Source organism: Budorcas taxicolor, chromosome 5 (assembly GCF_023091745.1).
Source record: "Budorcas taxicolor isolate Tak-1 chromosome 5, Takin1.1, whole genome shotgun sequence".
NCBI lineage: Eukaryota > Metazoa > Chordata > Mammalia > Artiodactyla > Bovidae > Budorcas > Budorcas taxicolor.
Window position 1 is genome coordinate 54,853,027 of NC_068914.1, and position 22,338 is coordinate 54,875,364.

Sequence of the window (22,338 nt, forward strand, 5' to 3'; positions counted from 1 at the left end):
AACAAAGGATGAGATGGTTGGATGGCATCACTGACTCAATGGACATGGGTTTGGGTGGACTCTGGGAGTTGGTGATAACAGGGAGGCCTGGCGTGCTGCGGTTCATGGGGTTGCAAAGAGTTGGACATGACTGAGCGACTGAACTAAACTGAACTGAAGATAATTACTCCACAATATTGTGATGGTTTTTGCCATACATCAACATGAATCTTGAACACAAGTTTCTCTTCTGTCAAGATACCTCATAAAATGATGCTTCTGTAGTGCTGTGCTCTCTTTTTCACTGAATGTCTCGAGGGAATAGGGAATTTTTGAAAAAGTGCCACTTCCTTATTGACTCATGACCAATTTGGGGGATGTAACACACACACACACACACACACACACACACGAAGTAAAGGAATATAGATCCAATTTTAAATGTCTGACTATTGAGTTGTGGTACATATATATACACAATGGAATATTACTCAGCCATTAAAAAGAATACATTTGAATCGGTTCTAATGAGGTGGATGAAACTGGAGCCTATTATACAGAGTGAAGTAAGTCAGAAAGAAAAACACCAATACAGTATACTAACGCATATATATGGGATTTAGAAAGATGGTAACAATGATGCTATATGCGAGACAGCAAAAGAGACACAGATGTAAAGAACAGACTTTTGGACTCTATGGGAGAGGGCGAGGGTGGGATGATTTGAGAGAATAGCATTGAAACATGTATATTATCATATGTGAAACAGATCGCCAGTCCAGGTTTGATGTCTGAGACAGGGTGCTCAGGGCCGGTGCCCTGGGATGACCCTGAGGGATGGGATGGGGAGGGAGGTGGGAGGGGGGTTCAGGATGGGGGACACATGTACACCCATGGCTGATTCATGTCAATGGATGACAAAAACCACTATAATATTATAAAGTAATTAGCCTCCAATTAAAATACATACATTTAATAAAGTCTGACTATCTACCCTCACCTCATATGAAATGCTTGCCAACTGAAATTACATGGAAACCTGACATTCTGTTAAAAATATCTGCTCCTCCAGAAAGGACAGAAGGGAAATGGAAGGAAAGAAAGCAAGCACAGGGTGGCAAAAATTGGCCCTGGGGGAAGAAGTCTTTTGGAAGCAGATCCCTGATGTTGCACATTAGCATTTCAGAGCATTGCCTGTGACTCTCAGAGCTGATTTATGTTGTTCTTTTCCTGCAGGAATTGTTGAAATTCAGACTCTGTCATCCTTATTTATTCTTCTAAAAACCACATTTGGTTTAAAGATTCTGTTCGCTGTAGATGGGGAAAGAATTTATATTCAGCTAACTAGTACGTGGAAAAGAAGAACATTAGGTCTGTGTGGCACATTTAACGGGAACATAAGGGATGATTTTCTGTAAGTATGATCTCTGAACATGATGTGATGACTAGTAACTTAGAGGATATAAATTCTTACATTAGAAATGTTTACTTAACTAATAACAGCTTAGTCATCGCTGTTCCAAGAGCTTGACTTGGATTATCATATTTAAATATTGTAGGAATCCCCTGATTAGTAACTCTGGTTTATAGCTAAAGAAGCTAACTGAAACACCAGAGTGACAAATAAATAGCTCAAAATCACTTACCTCAAATACAGTGGAGCTGACTCTGAATTTAGTTAGCAAGACTCGGAGCCTGAGGGCTACCCATGGAATAACTTCCCACTATTCTCTCTCTGTCACCTGTCAAGCTTAACAGTATTTTGTTTTTTAAAAACTGCTGCCTTAAAAAAAAACCTTAATATCATTTGATATGAATGACAGTAAATTATACTTTTAATAATATTGATATCACTTGGTAGGAGTGATATCTCTAAAGCAACATTGTGGCATCTAAGTTAATTGGATTTTATCATAGTTGGTGTTTTATTAGGGAAAAAAAGCAATAAAATACATTTATATCCCTTGTATTGACAAAGCACTTTCATCTACATGTAGAAAAGCCCAGAGTATAGCTTAATATAAATGCTTTGCACACCTGCTATTGTACTAAGCACTGTGGGAAAGTTAAGGTACGAACATGTGGTCCCCATTCTCAAGGAGCTGATGCTGCAGACTGGAGGGGACAGCTATCTTTAAGAAGTAATTTATTCAGAACTTCCCTGGTGGTCCAGTGGTTAAGGCTTCGCCTTCCAGTGCAGGGGGTGTGGGTTTGATCCTAAAAGTGGGAGCTAATATGCCACATCCTCATGGCCGAAAAAAACAAAACAAACCAGAAGCAATATCGTAACAAATTCTACAAAGACTTTAAAAAGGTCCAGGTAAAAAAAAAATCTTTAAAAAAGAAACAATTTGTTCTAGGCAAGGTATTAATCATGCAGGCACTCACGCACACACATACAAACACATAAATCCTGAGGTAATTTCAAAAAGTTGTGTTGACCTGTGTGGTCGTGGCTAGTAGCACAGCAGAATTTTAAGTAGGAGAGTGTGGATTGGGTAGTCAGGGAGCATTTCCTGAAGGAGCCATTTTCCAAATGCCATTTTAAAAAAAGCACTTCTGCATATTCTTCCTGCTTTGGGTACTTTTCCCTTCCTAATCTTCCTCCTTAACTCCTATTTATTTTTCAAACCAACACAGTCATTATTTGCTTCAAAAAGGGAGTTTATATCCCACCAAAGTTCATTTTGGCTCTGTTATCTATGAACATCTGTCATTGATTTGTCTGATTTCCACTTAAAACTGCAAGAGCTTTGAGAATAAAGACCACATCCTTCTGTTATTCTTAACTAGCATAGAACCTTATATGCCCTAGACAGTTGAGCTGAATAGAGATAGGACCTTTGATATAGTACCAAGAAGGAAAATTGCATCAGCAAAGAGAAAGGGCTTTAAAATTTTTTAATTTCAAAAGAGAGCTTCTTTTATCTTTTCTCATGTGTAATTTATTTGCTTTTAGGTCATTTAGGTTTTTGTTTCATTTATAGGTAGGTCAGAATATTGATATCTTTATCACATTTGTGAAACAGAAATATATTAAGTGACTTGGTTAAGATGTACAGAAGCAGCATTAAGCTTTCTTTCTCTTCCTGTTTGTCAGAATGGGTTAGTAGTCAGTGTTTAACAGATGGTAGATATGTCTGCCTCTTTCTAAGGCACCATGTATAAACATTCAGGCCTGATAACAGTGATGGATAATATTTCAGAGATAATTTTCAAACATTGTTTAGCTTTCCAGCATAAGCAGTTAAAATTCCTTGCATCACAAAAGTTAATGTGAGTCTGCAAACATAATGGAATGTAAAATATTAATTGCTTGAAAGTTTATTTTGTATGCCTTGTTTTAGTAAGTTAACCACAGTGAACTGAAAGGCTATTTTGTAAAATGAAATGCCATAAATAGATGGGTTTACATTTTAGCTCCTATTTTTTGGTATTTATTATTTTAAGTGAAATAAAAGAGCCAAGCTCTGAGTCAGTTCCTCCTGGGAACCCTGAGTACACCATCACCTTGACCAGTTATTTTATTGTGCTTTGTAGGGTGGAGAGGGATGGAGAGGCAAAGAAGGGGAAGACCTAGTTCAGGTTATGCAATTTCTGTGAGTCTTTGTGTTCTTGTTGGAGCAAAATGAGATTTTGGATTGGGTGTTTGTTATAATTCTATATAGTTTAGAATAGTTTCATTTTGAGGGATAGGAAAAAGAAGGAATGTGAAGTCGCTCAGTCATGTCTGACTCTTTGTGACCCCTTGGACTGTAGCCTATGAGGCTCCTCCATCCATGGATTTTTCCAGGCAAGAGTACTGGAGTGGGTTGCTACTTCCTTCTCCAAAGGATCTTCCCCACCCAGGGATCCAACCCCGTCTCCTGCATTGCAAGCAGATGCTTTTACCATCTGAGCCACGAGGCTCAAGGAAAGAAGGAAAGAATCGATATAAGGAATGAGGATTGTGGAGTGGCCTGTGTGGCCCCCTTTTCTTCTCCTGCCTCAGTCACTGTGGTGAGAAGCTCCGTATAGCTTTGTAATGGTGATTGAAATAAATGGTAAGCAAAGTAGTTATGCTTACTAAGACAGTAAAAGGGCCAACATAAATGCTGGTCTACTGTTTGGCCATGCTGTAGCAATTAATGCAGTTATGGCTTGCATTAGTAAAGTTTTGCTTGGTCAGATCTTCCTACAGGAAACCTAGTCCAACCTGATTCTCTAAGTGGTTCTGACAGTATTTGACACAGTTCCAATAGGGATTGTCTCTCAGTATCTAGCATCTGAAGAGTTAATAAATCTTGAAGACCACTGGAGGGGGTGTTTTAGTGTCAGACTCTTAAACATCGTTGTGGTTTATAAGCCTGAAGCGTAGATATTTCTATTCCATGTTGGGTTGTTGAGTAAACTCGATGTAGAGTGACTCTTATACCATTTCTCCTCAATTTTCATTTGGTTTGTTTGCCCAACTTCACAATGGAACCTCAGTATTTCAGGCCTCATAATGAAAACTGAAGTATCCCAGAAGTATAGACTATGTATTGTTTAGGACATTTGTCTTTACCTTGAAAAGAATCATGTGAGCTCCCTACCTCTACCTCCCGAAACACATTGATGTTTTGGTTGTTTGCATTTTCATTAAATTGGTGTGAATTACATTTGAATCTCCACTCTGACACTGAGTGTCACCAGCTGAGTGAACGTTAATATTTCTCTAAGCTTCTGCTTTTCCTTCTCTCTCAAGTGGGGATAAAGTTGTTTTCTTCACAAGGCTTATTGAAGTGATTATTAAATGAAATCATATATGTCCCAAGATTTGACATGGTGTAACAGGAAGCTAAAACCATGTATATTTAAAAATGTAATAAAACATTTCAAACTCTAAGATATTCTTGTAGATTGAAAGAGTAGTATTCAATATTTGAAGACTCTGAAGGAAGGAAATAAATGGGAGAGACTAAGAGAAGATTTGCTTTCTAGTTCTCCATCAGGCATGATAGAAGGTACCCCACAACTTCATGCAAATGCATGGAGAGTTTCTTCTACTTGTTTTGCACCTATTCATGTTCCTATGGTGGACCCCTGCAACATTAATCAACAAAACAGTAAGTCTTTCTGCATTTAAACCTAGGAAAAATTCTCTTTATTACTGTAATTTTATAAAATTAGTGATTTTAAATTCTCATTTTCTTCATTATGATAAATCAATGCCATTCCTTATGTATTTTTGTTTAATACATATGCCTCTTTATGTAATCTAGGTTACTTTAAAAAAGAACTCCAGAAAATGACTATTTCATTTATTATTCTGCATTCATAAATTTCCTTGTTTTAGGTGCTCAGAAATCCCTCAGTTGTCCTAAAATGTGAGCTAGCATTTTGTATATTTCAGATTCTTTAAGTGCTAAAGAAAAATCTCTGGAGTATTATAATGCTCAAATAATCTTGGGATGTTCAGCTTTGGTGCCGCAGCGTGACAGCGCATGTGAATTCCTCTCTTTATTACTGTCACATGATGAGTTCCTGCTCACAGAACATATTATTGCTTCATAAGCAGGAAGCCAGTGATCCAGAAAAGCTTTGGGCCATCAGGTGTGCAATGATTTGAGATGCTCACACTCCAGAGTTTCCGTTTACAGTGATAGTGCAACTCACATGCCAATAATTTGGGGCTGTACTTTTTTTTTTCACTAAAGTCACAGCAGACCATGGGAAAGGCTACTTTACTATTCAATAAAATAAGGCACTTTTTTTTTTTGGTAAAATCACTTTGTGAAAAAAGTTGATGTGCATGCTTAAATAGACATTTTTATAATTTAATATTGTTCCTTTAATTATTTTGGCTAGCTTACTGTTATTTTGTGGTGGTTGTTTGGAGGGATTCTGTTTATCATTCTGCGGTCCTTATTATTAACTTGTGGTTTTAGTGTCCTGGAAAGAACATAAGATAATCTTGATGTTGTGTGTGTGGGGGGGGGTGGTGCTCAGTCATGTCCGACTCTTGGCGATCCCATGGACTGTAGCCTGTAGAGCTCCTCAGTCCATGGAATTTTTCCAGGCAAGAATACTGGAATGGTTTGCCATTTCCTACTCCAGGAATCTTCTTTTAGTACTGGCTTTTTATCTAGCTCAACTTCTAAACTAATTTTTGTTAACATCTTGGGTCATTTTTCCTATCAATAGTAAGAGGAATAGACCAGAGTCTTTTGCTTTCTATGATTTAATGCTTTTAACCTCGTTTCCATTTAACAACACTTTCCTTCCCATTCTCTCAACTTTTTACTAATAGATCTAGTCCTTCTCATTTCATTTTTCTTGCTCAGTTTGTGTCTAAATTTTTCAGTTCCTTACTTGATATTTTGATAAAATATTTTTAATGTTATTAGTATGTATCTTTTATTTATTTATTTATTAAGCTTATCTTTTATTCCATTACTGTGTTGCATTGCATTGATTATTTTCAAATACTAAACTAAACTGTCATTCATAGGATAAACCTTATTTGGTGATGATGGATTAGCATCATCATTAGCATTTTTATGTATTACTAGATTGCTGTTATTTTGTTGAAGATATTTTACTTATATTATGAAGGATATTTGTTTATATTTTTCTTTTGGTGTCTGTAAGATTTGTGGTATCAGGGTTATGCTAGTCTAAAATTAAGTGGCCAGCATGTTTGATTGAAATTTTGATTGAATTTACTGATGAAGCTACTTAGACTTTGATTGAATGTTTGATTGAATTTACCAGTGAAACTATCTAGACTTCATTTTCTTCATTAAATTATTTTTGATCTCTTGAAAAAAAACAGCATGTAAAAGTTGGAGTAGAGTCCAGTTGATGAATTCAGTTTTTCTCTAGTTGTTTCTTTAATGACTACCTTTATTACCTGTTACTTTGTTACATATATTTATTTATCACTTTTGTCCCCATATCATATGTCTTCTATGACTTATATGTTTTAGATATTATTTTTCTTCATGTTTGCCTTGAACTGTTTTTTTTTTTTAATTTCAAATAGGTAAATTCAAAAACATCCCAAGAAAGTAAAGTAAATAGACAAAAGTCAATTCTAATGTGTATTCTGAAGGATATTTTTAAACAAGGATTTTCTGAGTCACCTTTTCACTTAATGTCAGTAGGAATATTTTTTGACCTACAAATCCTTAGAGCATATGGTACAAGTCTTTGCTTGGAGATCCTGGTAATTGGAAGTGTGCATGCCAATAGTACACTGTTACATAGTCTAAATCATTTGTTTTCACATATTATGTGCTTAACAATACAAAAATATAGTACTCAGGTTACTACTCATAATTAGCATGTGTTTCCAATAATATATTTAAAATACTTCACAAAATAAGTTCAGCATAATTCCTTAATAGTGAAAAAATTCTAAAACTCTAGCAGCTTATCTTGTCTCTCAAAGACAATGACAACTCCAAGACTGATTAATTTTTCTTCCATGAGGAAATCAATGCAATTGAGGTCCATTACACCAAGAAATCACACTAGGCTTTTTTCGGAAAGAGGAAATCTAGATTGTTTTGTCAAACTTGGTTACTCCCACTGAGAATTATATCAGATCAGTCTTTCTCAAGGGAAAAAGTCAACAAACTCAAGATCTGATTACACAGATCCCCTCAAAAGACTTGGTAGTGGTACCTCAGAGCAGTTAGCATATGCCCCATTATCAATTTCTATTAATTATTCATTTATTCACAGATTCATTTATCAAACAGTATTGAGCTCCTAATATTTACCAGACATTGAGCACTGTGCCTGTGTGGATATTGGATTCAATGATTATGTGGCATCCACCTCATTACCATTTACCTCAGAGACTCCATTGGGGTGAGACAGTTCCCAGTCCTTCCTGAATAATGTATCCCAGGGAGTTGCTGTAACATCCATAACCTGACACTACTTTTATTGTGTATGGTTGTCTGGAGATAAACCTTCTAATACTCATCAATTATTTATAGCAAAATTGGGGTGATTTCCCAGGATGATCTGCAGGCAATGGGGTTATTGAGGCCACTTCTATCAGTGAACCCTTCTGATACTCATGTTATTCAGGTATGATACAATGTCTTTTTTTGCTAAAAGAACATTAAATATGGAGTAAGTGCTGTTACCAATATTACTGAAAATACCACCCCCCCCCCTTCAAAGTATAAGCTGAAGATACTGACTCTTTTTGAATGTGCAGTACAGTGCATTTCTAGGAAAGCAAGATGCCTTGGCTAGTGCTGGAATTTGATACTTAGGGCTATCTAATGCTAGCTAGACTAGTAAGTGAAGTGCTAATGGGGTTCTTTGTCTGTCAGTTGGATATGCAGCACACTGTGATGTTATCCACCAGGAGCTCTTTGCTCCTTGCCACATCTACATTAGCCCTGGGCTCTACTATCAGCTGTGCCGCCACGATGCATGCAAGTGTGGAAGCACCTGCCTGTGCAATGCTCTTGCCCACTATGCCTACCTCTGTGGCCAGCGTGGCATTCCCATCGATTTCAGAGCTCAGATTTCATTCTGTGGTGAGTATGATGGCAGTGGCCCTGATGAAGATGATCAAATAGCACTTCAGAGATTTTTGCATTTGTAATTACTTCTATTTTTTTAATAAAAAGTCAACATTTGCTTAAGTTATTTGAAATACTAATATAATGTGTCAACATGAAAAAAATGGGGGCTTACTTTATTTCTTAAAATTGGCACTCTGTTACATAAGACAATAGCTTTTGACTATTTTTACCATAAGCAAAATTAGAGTGTAGCTATCCTGGCATCTCCTGTATTATGAGCAGATTTCTTCTCATCTAGAAGTTGGCAAATTAAACCCTTGGGCTTCCTGTATTTTGCAAATAATTTTTACTGCCCATATGTTTGCATATTTAGTTACAAGGGTAGAGCTGGGTAGTTGTAACAGAGACAGTATGGCCTGAGAAATTGAAACAATTCACCATTTCAGTTCAGTTCAGCTGTTCAGTTGTGTCCGGCTCTTTGTGACCCCATGGATTGTAGGACGCCAGGCCTCCCTGTCCGTCACCAATTCCCAGAGCTTGTTCAAACTCATGTCCATCGAGTTGGTGATGCCATCCAACTATTTCATCCTCTGTTATCCCCTTCTCCTCCCACCTTCAATCTTTCCCAGCATCAGGGTCTTTTCCAATGAGTCAGTTCTTGGCATCAGGTGGCCAAAGTATTGGAGTTTCAGCTTATCCTCACACCTTCCAATGAATATTCAGGACTGATTTCCTTTCAGATTGCCTGATTTGATCTCCTTGCAGTCCAAGGGACTCTCAAGAGTCTTTTCCAACACCACAGTTCAAAAGCATCAATTCTTCGATGCTCAGCTTTTTTTTTTTTTTTTTAAGGTGGTGATAAAGTTTATTTTTATTTTATTTTTATTTTTTTTATTTTACTTTACAATACTGTATTGGTTTTGCCATATCAGCTTTTTTTTATAGTCCAGCTCTCACATCCATACATGACTACTGGAAAAACCAAGGCTTTGACTAGCTGGACCTTTGTTGTCAAAGTAGTGTCTCTGCTTTTTAATATGCTGTCTAGGTTGGTCACAGCTTTTCTTTCAAGGAGCAGGTGTCTCTTAAGTTCATGGCTGCAGTCACCATCTGCAGTGATTTCAGAGCCCAAGAAGATAAAGTCTGTCACTGTTTCCATTGTTTCTTCCATCTACATGCCATGAAGTGATGGGACCTGATGCCATTACCTTCATTTTTTGAATGTTGAGTTTTAAGCCAACTTTTTCATCTCCTCTTTCACCTTCATCAAGAGGCTCTTTTGTTCTTCTTCACTTGCTGCCATACGGTGGTATAATCTGTTTATCTGAGGTTATTGATATTTCTCCTAGTAATCTTGATTCCAGCTTGTGCTTCATCCAGCCCAGCATTTCGAATGATGCACTCTACATAGAAGTTAAATAAGCAGGGTGACAGTAAACAGCCTTGATGTACTCCTTTCCCTATTTAGAACCAGTCTGTTGTTCTATGTCTGGTTCTAACTGTTGCTTCTTGACCTGCATACAGGTTTCTCAAAAGACAGGTAAGGTGGTCTGGTATTCCCTTCTCTTGAAGAATTTTCCATAGTTTGTTTTGATCCACACAGTCAAGGCTTTGGTGTAGTCAATAAAACAGAAATAGATGTTTTTCCGAAAATCTCTTGCTTTTTCGATGAGCTAGCAGATGTTGGCAATTTGATCTCTGGTTCCTCTGCCTTATCTAAATCCAGCTTGAACATCTGGAAGTTCATGGTTCACATATTGTTGAAGCCCAGCTTGGAGGATTTTGAGCATTACTTTGCTAGCCTGTGAAATGAGTGCAATTGTGTGGTAGTTTGAGCATTCTTTGGTATTGCCTTTCTATGGGATTGGAATGAAAACTGACCTTTTCCAGTCCTGTGGCCACTGCTGAGTTTTCCAGATTTGCTGGCATATTGGATGCAGCACTTTCACAGCATCATCTTTTAGGATTTGAAGTAGCTCAACTGGAATTCCATCACCTCCACTAGCTTTGTTCATCGTGACGCTTCCTAAGGCCCACTTGACTTTGCACTCCAGGATGTCTGGCTCTAGGTGAGTGATCACACCATCGTGGTTATCTGGGTCATGAAGATTTTTTTTGTATAGTTCTTCCGTGTGTTCTTGCCACCTCTTCTTAATATCTTCTGCTTCTGTTAGGTCCATACCATTTCTGTCCTTTATTGTGCCCATCTTTGTATGAAATGTTTCCTTGGTATCTTTAATTTTCTTAAAGAGATCTCTAGCCTTTCCCATTCTATTGTTCCTCTATTTCTTTGCATTGATCACTGAGGAAGGCTTTCTTATCTCTCCTTGCTATTCTCTGGAACCATTTAGCTCATTTCAAAAAAAGCTTGCTGACCTCTGCTGTAGTCCATCTTTTCAACTGAGTTAGATGATTTTCTTGGAGGTATCAGTTAAGAGTCTACCAGTTCCTTACCTTGAAAAGGACCAACTTTCATTTTCCATTTCCTTAAGAATTAAACATAAGGTCCAAAATCACTGTGACCCACCCTCACTTTCTCTACTTCAAGTTTTGGATTTTTTTTCTCTCTTTACCGCTGTCATCCAAAGAAGTTACCTTCCACCCTCCCCCTCCTCCGCCCCCTTTTTTTTTCTCTCACAAGAGTAGTTGTATAATTAACATTATTTCAGTTGTTTTACCCAGCATTTCTGAGGTGTCTGTGCAAGTGTGTTTTTAGAATATTTTAGTTTGCCTACTTTAATCAATTCAGTTTTTTTCTAAAAAGAAATTGGAAGGATTTAGCAAAAGATGTAGACATGATTTAATAGGCAAAGAAACAGGATCTGTGAGCATAGATCAATGAAATCAAGTTTTGTGTTCTTTGTAGATGACAAAGTTTACTTAGGGGTAAATAATGTCATAAAGAAGATGGTGCCAACATAGCAGTAAACAAGTTTAAAATGTGAGGACAGTAGGTTTATTTAGATGGATAAAGTACCTTAAGTATATTAAGAAAATTATAGCCCAGGCTGTTAAAGAATGTTATGAAATGTCACACTTAAATATAGTTCACATAGAAATTGTATTCTTCTTTGGTTAAACTTCTATTGAGGCAAAGAATTGCTTGCTTATTTATTTATGTTATAGCAGTCAGTAATGTTGTGGAAGACCTTCTGTTTTCATGATTGGTGTCTATCATGGGCTTATCTCCCAGCATACCGTGCTCTGGGCCCTGTGCCATCTCTCTCAGTCACTGCTTCTCCGTCCTCAGGGGTGGTGTGTCAGAAAGGCATGATGTACCATCACTGCTCCTCCTTCTGCCGCCGCTCCTGCCTCTCCCTCTCCTCCCCAGAGCAGTGCAACGATGACTGTGCAGAAGGCTGCAACTGTCCTGAAGGCAAATACTATGAAGACACACTGAGCTTTTGTGTGCCCATGTACGTCCCAGAAATGGGTTGACAGCATCCAATTTTTAACCTTTTATCTCCCTTGCAGGATAAAGGGGCTGTCATGCCTGTTTCTTTTCTCCCTGTCTTTTTTTTTTTTTAATCTAATTGACTCAGAACCATAAATTTTTTCCACTATTAAATGTCACTTTTTCCATAAAATAAGTGGACATATATGCAAGGATCTGCTTGTGAGTTGTTTCTTTACTATTTCTTAATATTCTTACTCTTATGTATTTATTTGTTAACCCTGTATGTGCTCACAAATCGCTGCAGAAAGAGCTAAGGAATCTGATGAGTAATCCCGAAGTTCATTCCCATGTGCTTTTGCCGTATCCATAATAATAGCAAGGTTTATGTTTCTCTGTCATGTGGCAAATTGTAGTAGCAGGATTGTAATGTCTCTCAGCATTCAGAAATTTCTCAAATCTCACATGACATAAAGACTTTGTCATCTACATAGGGTTACATGATATATTGGTTGTCTTTCTCTGAAGTGCCTCCAGGGACATTTTTGTGACAGAGACAACATGAGTCTGTACTGTGATGAAAACAATACAGAGTATGAGTTTTGGGAAACAAAATCCAAAGCTGTAGAAGATTTCACATTTGTTTAACAGAATTGCATGGAATTTTGTGCAGTAATGTCATTGCTAGGCTGTGCCTTAAAAGTACCAATACAGCATGTGGTCTGCTTGAATTTCAGTGTTTTTTTTTTTTTTCTTAAATATATCCTATTTTGTTAACTTAACCTTTTTTTTCCCCTTACAGATTTCACTGCCGGTGTCATTACAGAGGCAGTATTTACCAACCCGGAGAGCTCATCCCAACACCCTCAGGCTTATGGTAGATTTCAGTAATGGTGATTGTTCTTGACAAATAACATTGAGTGATGTAAATTCTTAACCAAATCCATAAATTGAAATGTGACATCCATAATTTGAAAAATACAGATAACCTTAATATATAAACTTTTAAACCATATGTATGACATTTATATATATGTAACCCAAATATATACATATATACATTAACCTACACACACACACACACACACACATTTCATTTCAACATGGAATGCCTAAGTCTTGCGCTCATAACTGCAGAAAAAAGCAGTGAGTTAAAGTGTCAGACAGTGAAATGGAATGCCTCTGATCAGTTCTCAATAGTTAAGGGTGAGATGGCTCTCACCTTAGTTCTCAAATAACAGTTAGGGGTGAGATAAATGGTCACATGTTGTAAGTTACTGAGGCGTTTTAGTTTTGTGGCTTATCCATTGGCTCAGAAAATGCAATTTCAAATTGGAATTCACCATGTCATCCTCTGGAGTCAGAATACTGCCTCCCAAAGGACAGCCATTCTAGTGAGAAAATGCTTATTCATAAGAAAACACTCCTTCGAGTTGTAACCTGTTAAAAATGCAGACATGTCCATGCAGCAGTCCTCATAGATCTATATCCAACTCCTAACCTCCTTTTAGTTGCACCATAGGAACCCACAGATAAGAACAGACGTAAGAGGATAGTAATAATGACCATTGCAATAATCATATCTGTCCTTTCCTGTGCGCTTTCTGTAGTCCTGGTATCATTCTGGGAGTTTTACATCTATTAAAACACTCATCACTCTAACCCTAAGAGGCAGGTACAGTTGCTACAGCCCCCGTGTATAGGTGAGGAAATGAGGCACAGACAGTTAAGCACCTTGGTAACAAAGCCAGGATTCATTCCTGGACAGCCTGGCTCTGCAGTGCTTGCTCTGTTGTCTGTTTTGCTTTGCAGCTTATTTTGTATCCGTGGCAGAATATTGTTTATGCACAATTTGTGTTTACTGTTATGTGCATCTCCCTTCCTTTCCCTCAATCGAGATGCAGAGGCAACCAGCTCTTGGCTCTATCTACAGTAGGTTGTACTATTAGCCATAGTCTCCCAAGCCATAAATCTGGGAGCCGTCTTTGACTCTTTCCTCCTCTTCAACAGCCCTACCCAGTATACTGCCAATGACTTTAGATTTTATTTTCTCCATACAGTTGAAATCCATTGCCTCCTTTCTGTCACCTCTGTCTTAGCAATGTCTCTCAGCCTCTTTTCCCTGGACAGTTCTACTTGATCTTCTTGTCTTGAGTTTTGTCTCCTTCCATTCTACCAAGATGTTATATTGCTCTTCTATTAGGACAGCCAGCTTCTATTAGGACACTAAGACTTTATCCCTGAAGTGAGTCACTAAAGACCTTAAACTCAATTATGTTTAAGTAAACTTGGCAAAAACAAAGGAACCTTCCCACCTCAGTGAGAAAAAAATTCCATTTGTCTCACGGTCTCATTTACCATTCCTCTTAAAAAGCCTGTGTTCCAGAATCAGTATGATATGAAAGGCCTGGTTCTGTGACCTGAGATCCCTGTGTCTCGGTTCCTCTCTGCCATTCGCAGTGTGAGTCATATTTCTGAGGGTCATCCTAGGGTTAGACGAGGAAGAAGCATATTTTTTGTATGGCACGGCCCTTCTCTGTTAGTTAGCTTCTTCATCTGGGCTCAAATATAGAAAATACAATCTAGTCCAGAGCTGGAAGCAAAACTGTTTATGTTGGGCTTATTGAGAATTGGTGTAAAAATCTTTCCTTACCATGATAAATCCTTAACGGATTTTCACAATTCATATTGCCTGAATTTGGTTTTTGCCTTATGCCCTGACTTTGGAACTCAGGTTGTAAGATGTGACTCCACTGTCTCTTCCACGCTGCTGCCAAAATGACTTTCCTAGAATTCAAACCAACGATATCACATCTCTGTTTAAGGTCTTTAGTGACTCACTTCACGGATAAAGTCTTAGTGTCCTAGTAGGAGCTGGCTTTTGACACTTTGCTGTAGGCCTCTTCAGTTATGTCCCACATGGCACTCTGTTACATAGAAAGCTGTTCCACCCCTATGTGACTTTTTACTACATCTTCACTCAGTGTGACAACATTCCTACCTTATCTATATTGTAACCTCCATACTGTCTTCAAAATTTTGCAGACTTTATCTTCTTTGACTGCCCTAATGTCAATTGTTAACAGATTTTGAAACATTGTTACATGCTTTACTTGTGTTAATATATCTTAAACATTTGTATGTTTCATGTCACTCTGGCTTAATTATTTATTTGTATGTCTTTCTCTCCTACTGGAACATAGTAAGCACTTGGGTAAAGACTAACAATTTTGGTCTTTGAATTCTGCATGCTAATCATAGTGCCTCACACATATACTAGTGTTTGATAAAAATGTGTTGAACTGAAATAGCTCTCTTCAAATCAGTTCTAAACCAATAACTTATTTATAAAAACTTCTGGGAAAAAATCTTTTTTGTCAATTCTTGCATGTTATATTGTTTTTTAAACAGAAAAGTCTTTAGGTTTGTTTCATGAATTAACTATCTGTTTACTTCTACTAGCCAGTGTTCAAATGGGACTGTGAAATGTGATGAATTAGCAACGCCCTCTACTGGTAAGATGTAGATACATGTTTTCCTTAGAGAGGAGGCTCTAGTACTGTCCCTACTCTTAGGGCAGAAGTTATGAATTCATCACAGCCCTCCTTGCCAATGCACATGGAGGAATGGCCTTAGGAATGCTTTTCTGCATGGTGCTCTGGTGCTTCCTAACTTTTTCACCTCCGGAATTATAATATTTGTTGGACAATGTTGGGTGAACATGTAAGGCTGCTTAGGGCAGAGCTGATCAACCCAGGGAGGCTGCCTGATGCTCCCCATCCCAGCACCACCTCAGGTCTGCCAAACGCTTTAGGGATATGTATCCAGGCACCTGTTGGAAGTCGCTTGTGTAACAGCAGTTGGGAAACCCTACTCCAGATCAGCAATTCTTAGATTCCGAAAGTACACACAAAAAACCTAGGGATCTTGTTAAAATATTGATTCTGATTCAGTAGGTCAGGGTGATGCCTGCAACATTTCTGTTGATGGTCAAAGTGATGCTAATGATACTGGGTTCAGGGCTACATTTTAAGTGGCAAAGCTTTAGGACTAGCCATCAGTTAACAATGGTATGTAAAGTGACAACTGCCGTCTCTTTTGAAAATATCATATTATGATTGCATATCATTCCTGAAGATCATATATATAGGAGACCCTTTATATTATTTATTTTTCACCACACAGAAAGCCTCAAATTTATGGTCACTGTGGAGAAATTCTAGGCAAATACTAAGCAAATGTACCTTCTGTTGATTTTAATGGGTAGCAAGAGTGTAGGCTGATAAAACCAATTGTGAGCTATCGCTTTGTTATTTATTTGCACAGTTATCAATTTTCTAAATTAGCTTTGAATTAATTATATGCCCTTGATTCAGTGTATCAGGATTCAGGCTGTCTAGGGCTTATTTACAGGGTATGTTCATGGACTGCACACATATTTGGAAGCTGCTGGGCCCTCCCCACCTTGACTCATTTGCATTGGGTGGCTCAGTACTGAGGAAAAGGAAGCCCAGGTGGCCAGGCTTCTCGCAGAGGAATCCCCAAGTTTCCTTTTGACCCCACAGAAGAGGTGGTAATCCCTCGGAACTCAAAAGCTTTCTGGAGCAATATGTAGCCCCTATAATTATGCCCATTTTCTGCACTTCCACATTATAGTGAAAGGAGTTAGTTGCTCAGTCATGTCTGACTCTCAGTGGCCCCATGGACTGTAGCCTGCCAGGCTCCTCTGTCCATGGAATTCTCCAGACAAGAATACTGGATAGAATACAAAGGGGTAGCCATGCCTCCTCCAGGGGATCTTGAGACTTAGGGACCCCAGGTTCGATCCCGGGCTCCCTGCGTCTCCTGCATTGCAGGCAGATCCTTTACCGTCTGAGCCACCAAGAAGGAGTAACATGAACAGTGACTCAGGGATGAAGCAAGATCTAAAAGTATCACGTGTTTGTTGTAAACACATAGCTTTGTAACAGTTTAAACATATGGTACTGTCAGTCTTCAAAAAATGATAATATTTGTTTAGATTAATCACAATACCCTGTTTCTTGATTTCAGGAAGGTATATACTAGTTGTTTAGTTGTTTTCTTATGGAAGGCAGCTAAAGTTTTCAAACTCAAAATAGATTTTGGAAATTTAGGTGATTAAAGGAAATCTGGCTAGAGAATGGTTTAAGCTCATGAACCAAACATCACAGAGTAAAATCAGTTATTACTGGGGTCATCAGTAATTACTGGTAAAATATACTGTGTTCTATAGTTAATTGTGTTTTAATGACAAATGCATATAAATATGACTGTGTATATGGAACAAATACAAAGTTAAGCATATTTTGTCTGTGCCTTGTTCCTGAAGTTCACATCTGCCCTGAGGGAAAACAGTATTTCGACTGTAGGTTTCCTGACCCTGAATTACCAGCTGGTGGCATAAACTGTGAAACTACATGTGCGAATTTGGCTATGAACTTCACTTGCGCCCCATCGTCACCCTGCATAAGTGGCTGTGTTTGTGCTCCAGGGTAAGCACATTATTTTCCTTGATAATACAGAATGTTTAGGATTTTTTATAAAACACAAGAGCACTTAGAACATTGTTTATAGAAATAGCTAAAATTGTGTTCTGATTTGTGGTTAACTCTGAACTGGTAACTAGATTACTGCTGTAGGTATTTGTCTGTGCTTGTGGGACATATCACATATGTGTGAGATTCATGTCACATAGAACACATGACTAAATAATGTCACAATATGTTGTGTACATGATATAATTAAAGTAATGCAGTGAGTTGAGGGGATGGACTCATTTCAGGATGGACTTAGCATTTATCCCCGATCAAACTGTGATTTTGGGAAAATGACAGTGAGCCACTTTGCATTCAAAATACTCAAACTGCATTTCTTTTGTATATATTTTTTAAATTAATTAATTAATTTTAATTGGAGCCTAATTACTTTACAATATTGTAGTGGTTTTTTGCCATACATTGACATGAATCAGCCACGGGTGTACATGTGCCCCCATCCGGAACCCCCATCCAGCATCCCTCCTCATCCCATCCCTCTGGGTTGTCCCAGTGCATCAGCTTTGAGTGCTCTGTTTCATGCATCGAACTTGGACTGCCATCTATTTCACATATGGTAATATACGTGTTTCAATGCTATTCACTCAAGTCATCCCACCCTTGCCTTTTAGCATGGAGTCCAAAAGTCTGTTCTTTATATCTGTATCTCTTTTGCTATCTCACATATTGGGTCATCATTACCATCTTTCTAAATTCCATATATATGCATTAATATACTGTAATGGTGTTTTTCTTTCTGACTTACTTCACTCTATATAATAGGCTCTAGTTTCATCCAACTCATTAGAACTGATTCAAATGTGTTCTTTTTAATAGCCAAGTAATATTCCATAATGTATATGTACCACAGCTTTCTTATCCATTCGTCTGCTGATGGACATCTAGGTTGGTTGTTTCCATGTCCTGGCTATTATAAGCAGTGCTGCAATGAACATTGACATGCATATGTCTCTTTCAATTCTAGTTTCCTTGGTGTGTGTGTCCAGCAGTGGGATTGCCAGGTCATATGGCAGTTCTATTTCTAGTTTTTTTAAGGAATCTCCACAATGTTCTCCATAGTGGCTGTCCTAATTTGCATTCCCACCAGCAGTATAAGAGGGTTCCCTTTTCTCCACACCCTCTCCAATATTTCTTGCTTGTAGACTTTTTGATAGCAGCCATTCTGACTGGTGTGAGATGGTACCTCATTGTGGTTTTGATTTGCATGTCTCTGATAATGAGTGATGTTGAGCATCTTTTCCTGGGTTTGTTAGCCATCTGTATGTCTTCTCTGGAGAAATGTCTGTTTAGTTATTTGGCCCATTTTTTGATTGGGTCATTTATTTTTCTGATATTGAGCTGCATGAGCTGCTTGTATATTTTTGAGATTAATTCTATGTTGGTTGCTTCATTTGCTATTATTTTCTCCCATTCTGAAAGCTATCCTTTTCACCTTGCTTATAGTTTCCTTCATTGTGCAAAAGCTTTTAAGTTTAATCAGGTCCCATTTGTTTATTTTTGCTTCTATTTCCATTACTCTGGGAAGTGGATCATAGAGGATCCTGCTGTGATTTATGTTTTGCCTATGCTTTCCTCTAGGAGTTTTATAGTTTCTGGTCTTACATTTAGATCTTTAATCCATTTTGAGTTTGTTTTTGTATATAGTGTTAGAAAGTGTTATAGTTTCATTCTTTTACATGTGGTTGACCAGTTTTCCCAGCACCACTTCTTAAAGAGATTGTCTTTTATCCACTGTATATTCTTGCCTGATTTGTCAAAGATGAGGTGTCAATAGGTGCATGGATTTATCTCTGGGCTTTCTGTTTTGTTCCATTGATCTATATTTCTGTCTTTGCGCCAGTACCATACTGTCTTGATGACTGTAGCTTTGTAATATAGTCTGAAGTCAGGCAGATTGATTCCTCCAGTTCCATTCTTCTTTCTCAAGATTGCTTTAGCTATTCAAGGCTTTTTGAATATCCACACAAATTGTGAAGTTATTTGTTCTAGTTCTCTGAAAAATACCATTGGAAGCTTGATAGGGATTGCATTGAATCTATAGATTGCTTTGGGTGGTATACTCATTTTCACTATATTGCTTCTTCTGATCCATGAACATGGTATATTTTTCCATCTACCGGTGTCATCTTTAATTTCTTTCATCAGTGTTTTATGGTTTTCTATATATAGGTTTTTTTGTTTCTTTAGGTAGATTTATTCCTAAGTATTTTATTCTTTTTGTCTCAATGGTGAATGGAATTGTTTCCTTAATTTCTCTTTCTGTTTTCTCATTGTTAGTATATAGGAATGCAAGGGATTTCTGTGTATTAATTTTATATGCTGCAGCTTTACTATATTCATTGATTAGGTCTAGTAATTTTCTGGTGGTGTCTTTAGGGTTTTCTGGCCACCTCATGTGAAGCGTTGACTCATTGGAAAAGACCCTGATGCTGGGAGGGATTGGGGGCAGGAGGAGAAGGGGATGACAGAGGATGAGATGGCTGGATGGCATCACCACCTTGATGCACATGAGTCTGGGTGAACTCCGGGAGTTGGTGATGGACAGGGAGGCCTGGCGTGCCGCAATTCATGGGGTCGCAAAGAGTCGGACACGACTGATCGACTGAACTGAACTGAACTGATGTAGAGGATAATGTCATCTGCAAACAGTGAGAGTTTTACTTCTTTGTTTCCAATCTGGATTCCTTTTATTTCTTATTTTTCCTCTGATTCCTGTGGCTAAAACTTCTATAACTATGTTGAATAGTAGTGGTGAGAGTGGACACCCTTGTCTTTTTCCTGACTTTAGGGGAAATGCTTTCAATTTTTCACCATTGAGGATAATGCTTGCTGTTGGTTTGTCATATATGGCTTTTATTATGTTGAGGTGTGTTCCTTCTATTCCTGCTTTCTGGAGGGTTTTTTTTTTTTTTTATCACAAATGGATGTTGAATTTTGTAAAAGGCTTTTGCTGCATCTATTGAGATAATCACATTGTTTTTATCTTTCAATTTGTTAATGTGGTGTATCACATTGATTGATTTGTGAATATTGAAGAATCCTTGCATCCGCAGGATAAACCCACTTGGTCATGATGCATGATCTTTTTAATATGTTGTTGGATTATGTTTACTAGAATTTTGTTGAGGGTTTTTGCATCTATGTTCATTAGTGATATTGGACTGTAGGTTTTTTTTTTGTGTGTGTGTGGCATCTTTGTCTGGTTTTGGTATTAGGGTAATGGTGGCCTCATAGAATGAGTTGGGAGTTTACCTTCCTCTGCAATTTTCTGGAAGAGTTTGAGTAAGATATGTGTTAGCTCTTCTCTAAATTTTTGGTAGAATTCACCTGTGAAGCCATCTGGTCCTGGGCTTTTGTGCATTGGAAGATTTTTTATTACAGTTTTGATTTCCATGCTTATGAAGGGTCTGTTAAGATTTTCTATTTCTTCTTGGTTCAGTTTTAGAAGGTTATACTTTTCCAAGAATTCATCCATTTATTCCAAGTTGTACATTTTATTGTCATATAGTTGCTGATAGCTGTCTCTTATGATCTTTTGTATTTCTGTGTTGTCTGCTGTGGTTTCTCCATTTTCATTTCCAATTTAATTGATGTGATCACCCCTCCTTTTATTTTAATGAGTAGGGCTAATGGTTTGTCTATTTTATTTATCTTCTCAAAGAACCAGCTTTTAGTTTTGTTGATTTTTGCTATAGTATCCTTTGTTTCTTTTTCATTTATTTCTGCCCTAATTTTTATGATTTCTTTCCTTTACTAACCCTGGAGTTCTTCATTTCTTCTTTTCCTAGTTGGTTTAGGTGTAAAGTTAGGATATTTATTAGATTTTTCTCTTGTTTCTTGAAGTAAGCTTGTATTGTATGAACCTTCCCTTTAGCACTGCTTTTACAGTGTCCAATAGGTTTTGGGTTGTTGTGTTTTCATTTTCATTCATTTCTATGCATACTTTAATATCTTTTTTGATTTCTTCTGTGATTTGTTGGTTATTCAGAAGTGTGTTGTTTAGCCTCCGTATGTTTGCATTTTTAATAGTTTTCATCCTGTAAGTTCAGTTCAGTTGCTCAGTTGTGTCTGACTCATACGACCCCGTAACTGCTGCATGCAAGGACTCCTGTCCATCGCCAACTCCGAGAGTTTACTCAGACTCGTGTCCATTGAGTCAGTGATACCATCCAACCATCTCATTCTCTATCGTCCCCTTCTCCTCCCACCTTCAATCTTTCCCAGCATCAGGGTCTTTTCAAATGAGTCAGTTCTTTGCATTAGGTGGCCAAAGTATTGGAGTTTCAGCTTCAACATCAGTCCTTCCAAGGTATATTAATGACTGATTTCCTTTAGGATGGACTGGTTGGATCTCCTTGCAGTCCAAGGGACTCTCAAGAGTCTTCTCCAACACCACAGTTCAAAAGCATCAATTCTTTGGTGCTCAGCTTTCTTTATAGTCCAACTCTCACCTCCATACCTGACTACTGGAAAAACCATAGCTTTGACTAGACCAACCTTTGTTGGCAAAGTAATGTCTCTGCTTTTTAATATGCTGTCTAGGTTGGTCATACCTTTTCTTTCAAGGAGTAAGCGTCTTTTAATTTCATGGCTGCAGTCACCATCTGCAGTGATTTTGGAGCCCCCAAAAGAAAGTCTGTCACTGTTTCCATTGTTTCCACATCTGTTTGCCATGAAGTGATGGGACCAGATGCCATGATCTTAGTTTTCTGAATGTTGAGTTTTAACCCAACTTTTTCATCTCCTCTTTCACCTTCATCAAGAGACTCTTTAGTTCTTCTTTGCTTTCTGCCATAAGGATGGTGTCATCTGCATCTCTGAGGTTATTGATACTTCTCCCAGCAATCTTGATTCCAGCTTGTGCTTCATCCAGCCT

General features: G+C 37.8%; 1 protein-coding gene across 1 annotated transcript in view; it reads left to right on the forward strand.

The window, feature by feature from the left end:
• OTOGL (otogelin like) overlaps positions 1–22,338 on the forward strand; it is a 175,033-nt gene that overhangs the window by 47,256 nt on the left and 105,439 nt on the right. The window contains exons 17-23 of the mRNA XM_052640705.1: positions 1,216–1,393; positions 4,942–5,066; positions 8,295–8,504; positions 11,743–11,908; positions 12,689–12,763; positions 15,349–15,401; positions 17,237–17,399. Coding sequence (XP_052496665.1) covers positions 1,216–1,393; positions 4,942–5,066; positions 8,295–8,504; positions 11,743–11,908; positions 12,689–12,763; positions 15,349–15,401; positions 17,237–17,399 — 970 coding nt within the window. The remainder of the gene's footprint in view (positions 1–1,215; positions 1,394–4,941; positions 5,067–8,294; positions 8,505–11,742; positions 11,909–12,688; positions 12,764–15,348; positions 15,402–17,236; positions 17,400–22,338) is intronic.